At 38.6% G+C, this 14,351-nt stretch overlaps 1 protein-coding gene across 1 annotated transcript in view; it reads left to right on the forward strand.

Annotated features, from left to right (window-relative positions):
• ccdc80 (coiled-coil domain containing 80) overlaps window positions 1-14,351 on the forward strand; it is a 45,354-nt gene that overhangs the window by 22,781 nt on the left and 8,222 nt on the right. Inside the window, exons 4-5 of the mRNA XM_072585174.1 lie at window positions 8,676-8,827; window positions 12,201-12,304. Coding sequence (XP_072441275.1) covers window positions 8,676-8,827; window positions 12,201-12,304 — 256 coding nt within the window. The remainder of the gene's footprint in view (window positions 1-8,675; window positions 8,828-12,200; window positions 12,305-14,351) is intronic.

Raw genomic sequence — 14,351 nt, forward strand, 5'->3', positions numbered from 1 at the left:
CAATAAACATATGTACATTAATGTGGCATCTTCAAAAGAAGTTAGTTAAGTTATATTCTAGATAAATGAATCCCTTCAAGTAAGTTGGGAAGATGAAAATGTAACAAGAATCGGATAGGACTAGCCCTGTACTTCAGGTTGCACCTGCCCACTTCCCCAACTTTCTCAATACTTTAATATTCAATCAAGTCCACTGTGGTGTCTTAAAAAGTTGTCATGGATTGATCTGTCCTCCAGTTTGAGTTCATTCCCTCCTTATAGCAACACCAGTTTTTCCAAAAATGTAGCCTCAAGATGTCAGGAAATTTAAGGAGCATTTACAGCAATACACAAATGCTCATCAAGTTGCACAGTGATTGAATGGCCATCGTGCAACTTAGTTGAGAAGAAAGATTTCCAGTATTAAATGTGGATGAATAGGATTATTCAAAACTGTCAGATAGAAACCAGCACAGGCCCATAATGTTTAGAATCATAGAGTCATAGAGATGGAAACAGACCCTTCGGTCCAACCCCTCCATGCCGACCAAATATCCCAACCCAATCTAGTCCCACCTGCCAGCACCCGGCCCATATCCCTCCAAACCCTTTCTATTCATATACCCATCCAAGTGTCTCTTAAATGTTGCAATTGTACCAGCCGCCACCATTTCCTTTGGCAGCTCATTCCATACACATACCACCCTCTGCGTGAAAAAGTTGCCCTTAGGTCTCTTTTATATCTTTCCCCTCTCACCCTAAACCTATGCCCTCTAGTTCTGGACTCCCCAACCCCAGGGAAAAGACTTTGATGGACATTTTGGATCTATGTAATTCTGTGGAAATGAAAAGATGAGCGAGGAAGTGATGTGGATTATTTGAAGTATTTCTGATGATGTTTCATGGGTAGTTATGGTCTCACAGTCTTTATTGGTGTGTAGTTTTTTCCTGCAATTAGCTATTTTTATTTTCGCCTCTCCCAAGAATTGCTGCTATTAACTGGTGAGGAGAGTAATGCACACAATTACGTTATGAAATGGGCACGGTGGACATTTAAGGGCCGAATGTGTTTTCCCAACATTTTCCTCTGATATGTTGTACAATCTGAGATGTAAGTTCTAGCTAGTATTTAACCTGCAGAATAGCAACTCTTGGAAGGATTCAGTGGGCTTTAAGACTGTACACCAATATTACTGCCTTGAAAAGACAGCAAAAAAATGTTGAACAGTTTATGAAGAAAAGCTTGCAGCACACTTGAAACAGTTGATTTTTATAGGATATTTTTGAATAGCCTTGCTATGGAATCTTTTCAGATGCATTTGCCACCAGTACTTTAGATGTTGCTCATATTATTCCGCAATAGCTATATAGAAACATGGGAAACAGCATCTGGAGTGGAGCATTGGGCCCTTTAAGACTGCTCTGCAATTCAGTATAATCATGGTTTACCATTGTTCCTGTATTTGTTGGAGCATTTTTTTTGCCTTTCTTGGATCCATAATGAGTTCAAGCCCAGGTCCTCTGAATCGGATTATACGTGAGCAAGAATTTTCCATTTCCCAAGTATTTGGCAGCTGTGATTTCCATTGTCTTGTGCTTCAGAATACAATGCCTTTAAAGAACACCAGAAGCCTTTAGTTCTGTCATTATGTTCATGTGCAAGTGATCTCCAGGCAGCCTGCTGTGCAGGTGGGAGCTGCCTTAGGTTACATAACTGATGTAAATGCCAAATGTTGCAGGAATTACACCATGTAACTTCACTCAGTGATAGCAAACACATTCTACTGTTCCTGTCTGTTTTGCACACCATCAGTAATTTCTACTCTGTAGTCACTAACTGGGTTCTTCACCTGCAGAGTATAGTCGTTCTCATGGAGTTGAGCCTGTGATCCTTGGAGCTTCATGATGTCAGTCATAATTGTTGACACAAACTTTCCTGAAAGAATATGTCATAAAATGAAAAAAAAACAAGTATTAATACTTTGCAACTTTGTCCTCACCCATCATCCCACCAGCCTCCACATCGAGAGGATTGTAAGTTGCCGTTTCCACCATCTCCAACAGGATGCTACCACCAGATACACATTCCCTTCCCCTCCCTTGTCAGCCTTCTGCAGGGACTGTTCCCTCTGGGACACCTTAATTCACTTCTTCTTCACTCCCAATACTCCACAATGTCCATGGCACCTTCCCCAGCAATTGCAGAAGCCGTAACTCCTGCTCATCTACTTCCTCTCTCCTCACTATCCAAAACCCCAAACACATCTTACAGATGAAGCAGCACTTTACCTGCACTTCACTCAGTCTAGTCTATTGTATTTTCTGTTGACAATGAGGTCTCCTCTACGTTGTGGAAACGAAGCGCAGACTGAGTGACCGCTGGACCATTCTGTCCACAAAAAAGACTCTGAGCTTCCACTTGCCTGTCACTTCAACACACTGCTGTGTTTCCTGGCCAACATCTCTGTCTCGGGCTTGCTGTAGTGCTCCAGCGAAGCTCAGCACAAGCTGAAAGAACACCTCTTTTTCCACTTGGAAACTTGCCAGCCATCTGAACCTAATATCAAGTTCCAACAATTTCATGGCTTGAGGCCATGTCTTTGCCTCAACCCCCAACATACCAGACCTCGTCACCAGATTGGCTGCAACCACACACAACCATAGTCCCCATTAGCAGGCATTCATTCGCCCAGGTTGACTTTTAACCACTCCTTTGTCTGTCCAACTGTTTTTCTCTCTCTTTGGGCTCTATCTCCACTTATTATTTATTCTCCCCCCTCCCTCCACCCCATCTTCTGCATAAACACCAATCTTCTCCTAGTCTCCATCAGTTCTGAAGAAAGGTCACTGGACCTGAAGCGTTAACTCTGATTTCTCTCCATAGAAGCTGCCGGATCTGCTGAGATTTTCCAGTAATTTCTGTTCTTGTTTTTGATTTCCAGAATTCGCAGTTCTTCTGGCTTTTTGTTTTATACTTGCAACTGTTTGATTTTTGAAAAGAGTGTCTTTTGAAAACCTATTATCTACAATTCTATACTGCAGATCACCTTCCAGTTTAGATATCCAAACATTGTTTTCTTAATACAACTGGCCCAACAGTAAGCTAGGCATCAAGTTTTTCCATAGCCTTCTCCCTCCCCATCAGTGCAGCTTCTTTAAGGCTACATCCTTCCAAAAACTTTGCTTTCTTTAATCTGTGATCTCTACGTGTTGCCACATCATGAGTGATCACGCCTTTAGTCATATAGGCTTTAGCTTCTGTAATTCCCTCCTAAACATCCTTTCCACAATAACCCTGTCTTCTCAGGTGCTCCTTTTTTCACAAATGCATGCTCACATTTTCTAATAACTTTCTAAGTTGACCAGCATCAATTCTCATCCAACTGTGTTCTTGAGCTATTTTATTTGGGGACATGCTAGAAAAACTGTTTATTGTAGTAGACCAGGTGGAATGAGGCTTCAGTGTATATTATTGGAAATTTACTTTTTAAAACTTTTTAAAATATGTCCACTCAAATGTTATTAAACACAACTAAGTCGCTTGTTCCCACCACCAAGTGACCCATTGTACTTTTCCTTTCTTATCCACCACCAGCTAATTACCCGTTTTTCCAAATACTCAATTTGCATACAAAGACCATCAAGCACAATGCAGTACCACCAATGGTGAGGAGAAAGGTAGGAAGAGAGGAAGGGGATTAGATTAAAATGGAGTTGGGGGGAACACCCACTGGATGTCAATATAGCAAACAGTTAAGCAAATGATTAAGGTTAAGTAATTGACTCGGTGGATATGTAGGGGGGACAGGTGGTATTGGTATCTGGACGAGCTGTAAGACTGAGTAAGAGGGAGCTTACAGTGCAGTGATAGTATCTCTACCTCTGATCCAGGAGGTAGAGCACAGGTTCAAGTCTCACCTGTTCCAGAGGTGTGTAATAACATTTCTGAACAGGAAAATCTAAACTAAGTGGAATGAAAGTAGGGACAGCTCTTGCAGTTATACCAGATAACAGGAATCAGGGAACTATAACAGAAGAATGAACTCCAGGAATGCGCAGAATGTTGTCAACAGGTGCTTTAGATGTGACTCAGAAGATCGTTAACGCAATGTGCAATGAAATATTCTAAATGGAATAACGAGGTTTGTAAAATTATGCATAACACAAAACGTTTGGAATAAGAACATGGTGATACTGATCAGGCAGAAATTGTACTATTTACAAGAAGCATTTGTTCAGTAATGAAATTATCAACTTATTCAGTTGCGCTGAGTTAGACATTAAGTGCATGAACACAGTATAATAAGCGGATTGGTTCAAATGTTACCCAGATTCTTTAAATAGCATAAAAAGAAGTAAATTTAAGAACTTTAAGAGTTCTACCTGCTTCAGGTTTGGTGATGTGAGCCTTAACTCAAAAATAGATGGGGACCAGACTGGGGACACTGGCTAAATTCTGAACTGACAGTGGTAGGGAATTTGCCAAATTACATAATTAAAAGAGTTATGTTTAAAAATCTAAACACTGTGGTAATGAACATAGCAATGGAAAGTCACATCATTAACGAAATGTGTGAAAGAAATCCTATGGAAATAGATGAGATCCTTCATAAAATCTTTGCAGACCAATTGAATTATAATTAATATCTACCATGGCATGGGCACAAGAGCATGGTTAAGAGCTACAGTCCATATCAGTTGGCTTTTGGGAGAAATCTAAAAGTTCTTTCAGTAACGAGCAATGATCCCAGACTTGAGAAGGAATCATAATTAGCTTTCACTTTTTCTAAGCACTTGAGTGGCCTGTGTGCAAGGAGAAATGGGCTCATTGAGTTTGACATTTAAGAGAAAATTTAGGGAACCTTGCAATACCATACAAAATAAGCAGAAATACATTCTAATCCAGGGGACATGGTATATTATGAAGGAGTATTCTAAGTTGGGTAATATTGTTGGTAATGTTAGAGAAACAGTGATTTTGCATTATGGTGACTAAACTGTTAGAGTATGTTCCTCGAGGTTAATTGCCACTGATTACACACTTACAAAATCTTATGATTCCTGTTCCCATTACTAGGTAAGTAGGCCCTAAACATAATAGATTATATTTTGTTTTATTTTTAGTGTGGACAACGAGGTCTCCCACTGAAACACATGCACACAATGCTGCAGATTTGGTTTTAACAATAAAATGGCAGCTTATTATACACAAATTTAAAAAAAAATTGAATAAAGCAGACTGTTTACTTATAACACAAATTTAAAGATTTCATAATAGACAGTAAGATACAAGCCTTTTCATCCCAACAGCACTCATGTAAAGTACTTATACCAGAGGGAATTTACATATCTTTCACCATAGCTTAATTAACTGTGAGGGTTCAGTTTGTAATCTGGAGAATCTGATAGCTGCTTCCTTGATTCTTCTTCTGGTTGAGCTTAGATTTTCTCAGCTTCACAGTTCAGAGTAACGCCTTCAGGGATTTAACCGAATACATCTGGTCCATGAGTTTCAAATTAAGCTCCTAACAGTGAGGTAACCTATTTCTTAACTGTTCTAAATGATCTCCCTTCTTCAGGGGCAATTATCTTATCCAACCAGCTTCAACCAAGACTTCTGCAAAAGTAAAATAAAAGGATTTTCTTTGGCTATAGATTTTTCTATTAAACCAAAAAAAATCTGAATCCCTATCTAATTGTTTACCCTCGTCACTTATAAAGCTCACTCAATAACAACAAAACCCCATTATTCTCCAGGAGATATCTCTCTTTCTCTCTTTTTGTATTTTAAAAGAAATCACCATGGCTACAGAAATACTTAAAAGTTAATTATTAAATCCTTTCATAGACACAGACTAAACCTATGTGACAATAGTTAAAAATCTAAACAGTAAAATAAATGGCATTATAACTCACATAAATAGCACATCATATATCACAATCCGAACATGTCAGAAAGTGATGCAGCATCATATGCTTATATTCATGTACGTTGGACAATTGAGAAACAGATTGAATATGGACAAAGTGATACAAAGACAACAGGCAAGGCTATTTGTCCAGACAACAATGACCATTAGTTAGCACTGAAGTAACATGTACACCAGAAAGGACCAGCGAATGGTGAAATGCCACCATTACAAGGAAAGCAAGAAAAGCCATTTGAAAATGCAAACATTGGCTAAATATGCAAGATAAGGGATAGGAATTCAGATCTATTGATTGCATAAATAATATAAAGTTGTAGGGGCCAGAAAACATAGTTTGAGTTCTGAAAGTGGATCTTGAAGTGAACGTGGCTTTAGGGAAAAAAAAAATCTGTGAACTTGCAAAAATAATTTTGATCACAGGAGGGTGAGATTTTATACTCTGGAACAAAATACAATGACATGAGCAAGAATGATGGAACAAGCTGGAAATACTATGACAAATAGAAGCATTTCTGATTGAGTGGCTATAAATAGTTTAGGAGATAAGTTGGTTAAGAATGCCAAACAAAAAGAATAGGAGAAACAGAAAGAATTTTGTCTTGTACACTGAGGTACTGGAGAGCAGACAGCCAGCCTTATCATTGAGATGGAAATGCACAGAAAAATGTTTCTAAGATGAGACAGTTAAGGGCAACGCCAGACAAGTGGCTCATAATTTCAAGCAAAGCTTGGTAATCAGGATGTTAGAGTGGATCTTTCAGTTGCAAAAAAATGTGATCTTGAAGGTCTGCCTAGCTCTTTTAGCAACATACTGTTCAGAATGGATGTCAATCAGTTTTAGCATGGAGAAAAATTTCAAAGAGAAATATTTCAAAACCACCTAAAGAGGCAGATGATATTGAGGAGAAGCTATGGAAATTAAACAGATGTGCTTGTATGTGGAATGACGCAGTAAGGATCTGGTATTTCTCAGTTTACGTTTGTCTTGCTGAAAGTAGATTGCATTCAGCTTAAAGCTGTACAGCAATGTTCTGAAGAAGTATCATTCTGGACTGAAGACATTAACTTGATTTCTCTCTCTACAGTTGCTGCAAAACCTGCTCAGTTTCTAAGGCACTTTCTGTTATTATTCCAGCAATGTTCTATTGGTATCATAAAGAGCAATTTCCAGGCATTTTGTGATAACGTTGATGATTTCCTGTGATATGGTTCTGCAGAATTTGAACGATGTGTGATAGATAACAATGAAAAGTGAATTTTCAGATTAGAAGTCGAGCTTTAGCAGCCTTTAAACAAGTAAGGTTAGACATGAAGCAGAATAATTTTAGAATGAATTTTGACCAACTGACTTACATGGAAAATGTTAATCACATTCTGATGGATCAAGCCAGGTTCTCACAAAAGGATGATTTTACATCTAGAGAAGAAACAGTCCAGTTAAGAAGTTAATTGGAGTTAAACTAGTTGTACAGTCTGCCTAGACCCAATCCAGTTGTAATATATTGGAATTTAATACTATGCTGAAACAAGCCACTGTAGAGGAAATCTTGAAAGCAAATCAAATTTTAAAGAAATTACATTTGGGAAAATGTTTAATTGAGTTTGCAGTTCTGCATGATCCAGAGGATAGGAAGTTTATCCTTATTGACAAGGCTTCACTTGCTAGTCTTCCAGATAGCTATTCAAGTATGGCAGAGTGTTACATGTTCTTCGTTTCTTACAGAAATCCTATACAAGGGACAGTATGAGAAAAGTTTGCCCATAGAATGTTGTGTGGATATGTTTTCTTTATGGGACAATGAACATTCAACAAAGGGGCGTTGCTTAAAATGGTTAAGAATTGACCTTGCTAGCATGAAGGAAATGTTAGAAAGATAGATGTCTAATAAAATAGGTAGGTGCAAGTCAGCAATTGTCAGATATTGTCACAAAAAAGGTGTTTCTTTTCCGAGAAATCATTGATATCCTCGAAGAGAGGCACTTGGTAGTATAGGAAGTTATAAGAACATTTCAAAAAATCAAATTTTGCTCGGTTAACTTTGTGATCAAGTTTTTAAAATTTAAGTAAAGAAGTGGGAGAGTGAAAGTTTGATTATACTGTATGGAACATGAAAATATGTTGCTGTTCAGTTGTATTATTAAGATTTATACAATATGAAAAAGGTATCTTGTTGAATTTTCCATAGTGTTGTTCACGGATTGTTTGTTTGCATTAAATTTTATTTAAAAATGAGGGGAACCAGTTGTGTGTAATAACATCTCTGATTAGGTTCATTGGGAAATATTTAAGACCAAGTAGTTAGAACTCTTGTGCCCCTACCTCTTGACTATGAGACCCAGTTTCAAGTCCCACCTGCTATGTGTCAATGTCAATGCATATCTGAATAGGTTGGATTTTTTCAAACAATTAAAGCAGTGAGGATCATTCCCACAGGGCTTACATTGTGAATCAGATGTGTTATGTTAAAATTATACAGAATGAAGGTCAGACCACACTTGAAATACGGTGTGCAGTTCTCATCTTCATATTACAAAAAGGATACAGGGGTATTAGGGAAAGTGGATAAAACATTTACAAGGTTGTGACAAGAACTGAGTAGTTAAAATTCCATCTGCAGTGAAAGATGTCTTCTTTCTGTCTCACTAACTGCTGCGGATCCAGATTGACATTGGATGGGTGCTATTGCGGTATTTTGTTTTCATGTCTAACTGAATCCTACAAACAGAAAGAATTGAAGTGATAACGAAGGATGTTTGTTTCCATAGCAACACTATGAAGTACCAATTGCTATGCAAGCTGTGTTCAATTTGATTGACACCTTCACAACAAGAATCAAGGAGATGGAAAAACAGAAGAGAGATGGCACGTCATGCAAGAAAGAAAATAAACCTAGATCATTGGAAAATTTCCTATCCAGGTATGTGTGGTTTTAAAACTAAAGAGTAGTACAATTGAAACACATTTAAAGTGCTTTTTTTATATTGCTGAATTATTTGACTCCTGCTGTCTGAACATTAACTTGTACTTTTATATTGGGAACCAGTCACATTTGACCCAGTGTAAAAATAATCTTGTATTTTTGTGCAGTCACTATGAAATTATATTATGGAGACTGGATATGCAACACACAACTTGAACACTGATTTCATTTGGCTGAATCTTAAATTTTTTGGCAAAGTATGAGTTGAATCATGTTTTTTGGAAAGTCCTCTAGCCATGAGACCAAGTGAGGTCTTTTGCCATACCTTACCAAACTCACCTCATTAACTATCTACACTGCCTCTACAGTGATCACCACATCCAATTCGAGCCTCCTGTTATCACGTCATTTTAAGAATAACTCACCACTCAGCAGTTGTCCACTGGAAAATCAGCATCTCTTAAATCTGTCCCATCTTTGAAAGCCGCTGTATACCTGGATGAGCATTGGCATTCCGAAGCTGCCCTGCTTAGTCAAGAATATTTCCAGAAGATGTCAGAGAGGGGAAGCGGCACCACAATTTTCCATTGGGGACCTGGAGGTCCTGGTCGAAGGGGTGGTACAAAGGAGAGGAGTCCTCTTCCTGGAAGATCAGCAGAGGAGGCCACACCAACTGACCCTGGCAGCCTGATCTGGGTCAGTGTCATATCCATGGTGTGGAGGAACCAGCAGCAGTAGCATAAGAAGGTTACTGATCTCCTCTATTCTGCCACAGCAAATGCTACACACTTCTCTCTGCACCCTCACACTCACTCTATATCTGCTGCTACACTTACCTCCCTCCAGGACTCATGCTATGTTACTCTTAATGAAACATGCATCACCTTCCCTCAATCACCGTTTTCTCTCACCCATTGTCATTCCCCATCCAACCTCCATGCATCATGCTGGGAATCAAAAATGAGCAATGGCAAAGCAAATGGCTCACAAGGTAAGTGGCTTGACCTGAGGGATTGAGGTAGCACATTGCCTTGTTTGAGGACTGCTGATCAGAATTGGTACTGCATGGCAAGGCATGGGTTATGTGAGCATGCAGGTGGGTATGAAGTGAGTGAGCTCTAAGAGAGCAAGTGAAGCAGCCCTGAGTTATAGCCTGGTCCAGCCTGTGAGCTGGATCCCAGCCAATGCACACAAAGTGTCTCTTGTCCAGTCTTTCAATACTAGATGCTGCAGGGTTCTGCAAGGCAATGTCTATGCTTTCTGACTGGCCTGTAAGTGGATTGGAGAGATGCAGTGATTTGAAAATGCCACGCATCAGTGGCTCACGATGAAGGATACAAATGGCTGGTGCCTGTGGATAATACCTTGAGCCCCTGTTTGTTCATACACAGCATAGAAATCATTTGAGCAAGTGGAGAGCTGAATCCACCAAGTACCCACTCTGATATCCTTATTGTGTTTAATCAATGTGTAGCTAGTTTTGCTCGATATTAAGAGTCAGTGTCAGTGTTGTGGAACAAGGAAGTTGCACAGGCAAATTCATTTTTCAAATTCTAGAAAAGAATGCTGTATCTGTAAAACTTTAGGTGCCTACTTAACAATGCACAATAGTAGGATTCATTTACAGAACAGCAAAGAGTAAAATAACCGCTCAGACAAGGTATTAATGCAGTAAAGCCAACAGTATTAGGAAAAATACCCAAGTTGTTTGAGTTGATCCAAACAATTCAATCTGTATGAAGCCTGTTAAGGTCTTTAATTTTAAGCTTGATACAGGGACGATTGTGATTGTGTTATCAGGTCATTTATCATTGGTGAAGAAACAGAAGTTACAAAGATAACACTAAATCATCCAAGTGGAACAGCGCTCAAGATTAAAGGTACATTTTCAGCTGCTGGGCAACACTGAGAGTATAATATAGTACAGAATGTATACGCAATGCATAATCAAGAAACCTCACTGTTGCATGTCTTAGTCTCAACCTCCTGAAGTCATAGGAGATGTTTAATTAGTTACAATGGACAGCAAGCTGTTCAAGAGGGATCAAATTTGATTAGTCTGTCCCAAGACAAGGCAGTCAGAGAAAACATGGTCCAGGAATGCACAATTATTAAAGAACCAGCAAAGGAGTGATTAATAGAACATTCATTCAACATCAAGAAGAAACCCAAAGCTAAGAAAGAATCTATTGAAATTAACTACAATGGCATAAAAATGTGTTTCATATGCTCAAAGAGAATCAATGCCTGGCAAGCCAAAATAGACAATTCAACAAGACCAAAAGTCTGATCTAGAATGTGCTACCATTTGCCAGTATTGTTTTGAAGGATGGTAAAACCAAAAGTCCCATTAGTTGACCGAGAACACATACCTTAAGCACTAGCAAAATTTCACATCATTGATGACCTGCTAGTAGTTGACAGAAGACTCATTATTCTAGCTTCTTATCATGAAGATGTCCAGGAAAGAGTACATTGTGGATAGTTAGGGATGGCCAGTGTACAGCCTAGGCTCAAACGACAAAGTGGTAGCATGGGATTGCATGACAGATTGAAGATTTCAGATCTCATTGGGAAATCTGTGATTCCATAGAATTGAAACATTTGAAAAACACTCCTGCCATCATTGAAGAAAATGTCAGATGACAGAAGTCGGTAGCGTTTGTTTGCAGGCAAAGAGAAGAGGAATAAGCACGACAACAACCCACTTGAGCTCACTGATCCATCTTTGACTGAAATTGGTCAGGAATTTTCTGATCCTGGCCAATAAATTAATAGCAATTTTGAATATGATCTCAGATGATGAAGTAACAGAGGAATATTTCAATTAATCATCTTTGCACAGATTAAAGATGGGGTTGCATAAAATTCTGTAGGAGCCAAAACTCAGGTGAGACAACCAATATCCACAAATTCAGGACACGCTCAGGAAGAAATTGTTTGGTTCAGAAACACAGGATGCTTGAAAACAGAAACTAACTGTTTCAACAGAGCAGCAATCTTCAATCAAGAAAAGTCATGAGATTATAAGTCCCCATAATGGAGTCATGTAGCAAACTTGATTCAGCAGGCAAGAGTAAATAAATCCTCAGAAATAAATTCAGGAGTAAAGAGTGCTCTCAAGAAGATAATTGACTAATGACTTGGTTTAGCATTTCTGCTATACTAAGTATCGTAAGTACTGCAATTGCTGGAGATCTGAAATAAGGACAAGAAATCCTGGAGATACTCAGTGGGTCTGGGAAACTGAGTTTACATTTGATTCCAATGTATCTATTTTTCAGCCACTCACTGTTGATGACAGGAGCTACTGAGCAAACCCAGGGCCGACTCCGTAATGGTTTTCACTTGCTTTGTTTCTTTTCCTCAGATTCCGTTGGAGGAGACGTTTATTTATTATTTCTACCCCCACTGATGAAGAATGGGCCTATCAACATCAGCTTTATGCCTTAAATTCACAAGCTTGCAATCTGGGTATGATTCAGCATCTTTACAATGTATATAACCTTCTATTTCTTAGAAGAGAGCCATTAGGGATGCATAACTGTTAATTTGCTAAGAATTTTGTTGCCTAATCACAATTTGTTTAATTCAGAATGGAAGAAAGCATATAGTTAATTATTTTGCAACTTACAGGAATCAGCCTAAAATGGTTATAGAAGAATAATTTAAGTAAATGCTTAATCCCTGTTCTGGTTCCCAGTTGGAGATAATTTGTAAGGTACAATGCAGTTCACCCAACAGAAGTTTAATTCATGAAGAGTAAACTGGCTTCATTAATAGGGCCTATCTTAAGGGGATATCTTTCAGTTTTGTGTATCTCCAAATGAGAATGACAATTAGAGGCCCCTTTGGACTGTTTACATGTTTGCAAAATGTTGTAAAATAAATACAGGAAACCAGGAGTTTGATTCAATGTGTCACAGAAATAAACAGCACGTACAGTGCCGAAACAGGCTATTTATGCTCCACTTAAGTCCATTTCCTCTGTTTATCATCTAACTTTATCAGCAAAATCTTTTTTTTCTATCTCCTTCATATGTTTATCTGTGGATAAACATATGAATTTTTCATAAGTGCATTGATGCTAGTCGCCTCAAGCCCTCTGTCTGGTAATGAGTTCCACTTTTTAAATATTCTTGGGAAAAGCCTCCTGAACTCCTTATTAGATATATTAGTAGCGGTCTTTTGCTTATGCCTTCTAACCTGCTCTTCCCTCAAGTGGATACAGCTTCTCCTCATTGACATCAGTTAATTCCTGTCATACCTTAAGAACCTTCATAAGCTCTATTGCAAAAGCATCCGGTTTGTTCAATACTTCCTGATAGTTATAAGCTCTCATGTTATGTTATCATGTACAAAATCACTGTTTTAAAAAGACTAAACATTCTCCTTTAAGTATGTCTCCTAGTAAATCTTCCTGTGCTTGTGCAAGGGCTTACTGAAACAAAATGTAGAGTGAAACTCTTCATTTTTCAGTGTGAGTAATGCAAATCAGAACATTGAGACTTTGAACTTTGTTTAGATTATCATTAACAATAACTGAACATGTTGATATAAAAACAAAAACACTAGAATTCCACAATAGGTCAGGCAGGCAGCACTAATGGAGGAAAGGAACAGTTCATATTTCAGATATAACATTATATTAGAGCTTCAAGTGTAGCTTTTATGAAGGAACAGAGTAGTGGGAAGGACAATCCGGGTGTTCACCTATACAAGAGAAACTAAGATGGCCAGACCTTCACTGCTGAGTTGGTAATTCGATTCATGGAGGTAAGGTGAGCAGAGTAGATGCAGAAAACAGGTGGGCCTGCCAACCTCTGAAGCATTGTTACTTTTGTTGCATTGCTACAGGCAGCCACTGGGATGGTGGGTAATCAAACAGGCTGGTTAGAAGGCCCACCTCAGGTCTCTGGGACTTCACTCCTCTTGCAGTCGACACTGCTAGGCTGTGAATCCTCTACCATCCACTTCCCATGCCACCTTCTTGAAACATCCATACAATCCCATTACCCCATAGACCAATGCCAACCTATACAGTCCAACTGCCCTGTATGACTCCCACATTCTCTATGCCAACTCATGGATCTTCCATGGCCATTCACTAAGTATACACTACATTCCTCACCAGTGGACCTTATAGTAACAATGAGCCATTCACAAATCTTCTTTTGAAAGAAATTACACTGTTATTCCTACCTGCTTGTAAAAGTGTGAATCAGACAGACTATTAAATTCCACATAACAGAGGCTCATTTTAAGCCTCCTGATCTTGTCCAAATAAAGTTTGAAACATCAACAAAAGTAATCAAAGAACAATTTGTTAGAATTAAAAGTGGTAATCAAACAAAATCAGAAGGTCCCTCCAGCTGTCAAAACAGTTCACTGCTGAGAAAATCATCTTATGAATCTGGTCTGTCAACCGCACATACGTAACAGAGAAAAGTGTAAGAACTCTTTCAGTAGAATGGATGGTCTCATGACTCATGTTTGACTGAGAGCCCACTTTCATTGAATT

This window comes from Chiloscyllium punctatum, chromosome 15 (assembly GCF_047496795.1).
Source record: "Chiloscyllium punctatum isolate Juve2018m chromosome 15, sChiPun1.3, whole genome shotgun sequence".
Lineage (NCBI taxonomy): Eukaryota > Metazoa > Chordata > Chondrichthyes > Orectolobiformes > Hemiscylliidae > Chiloscyllium > Chiloscyllium punctatum.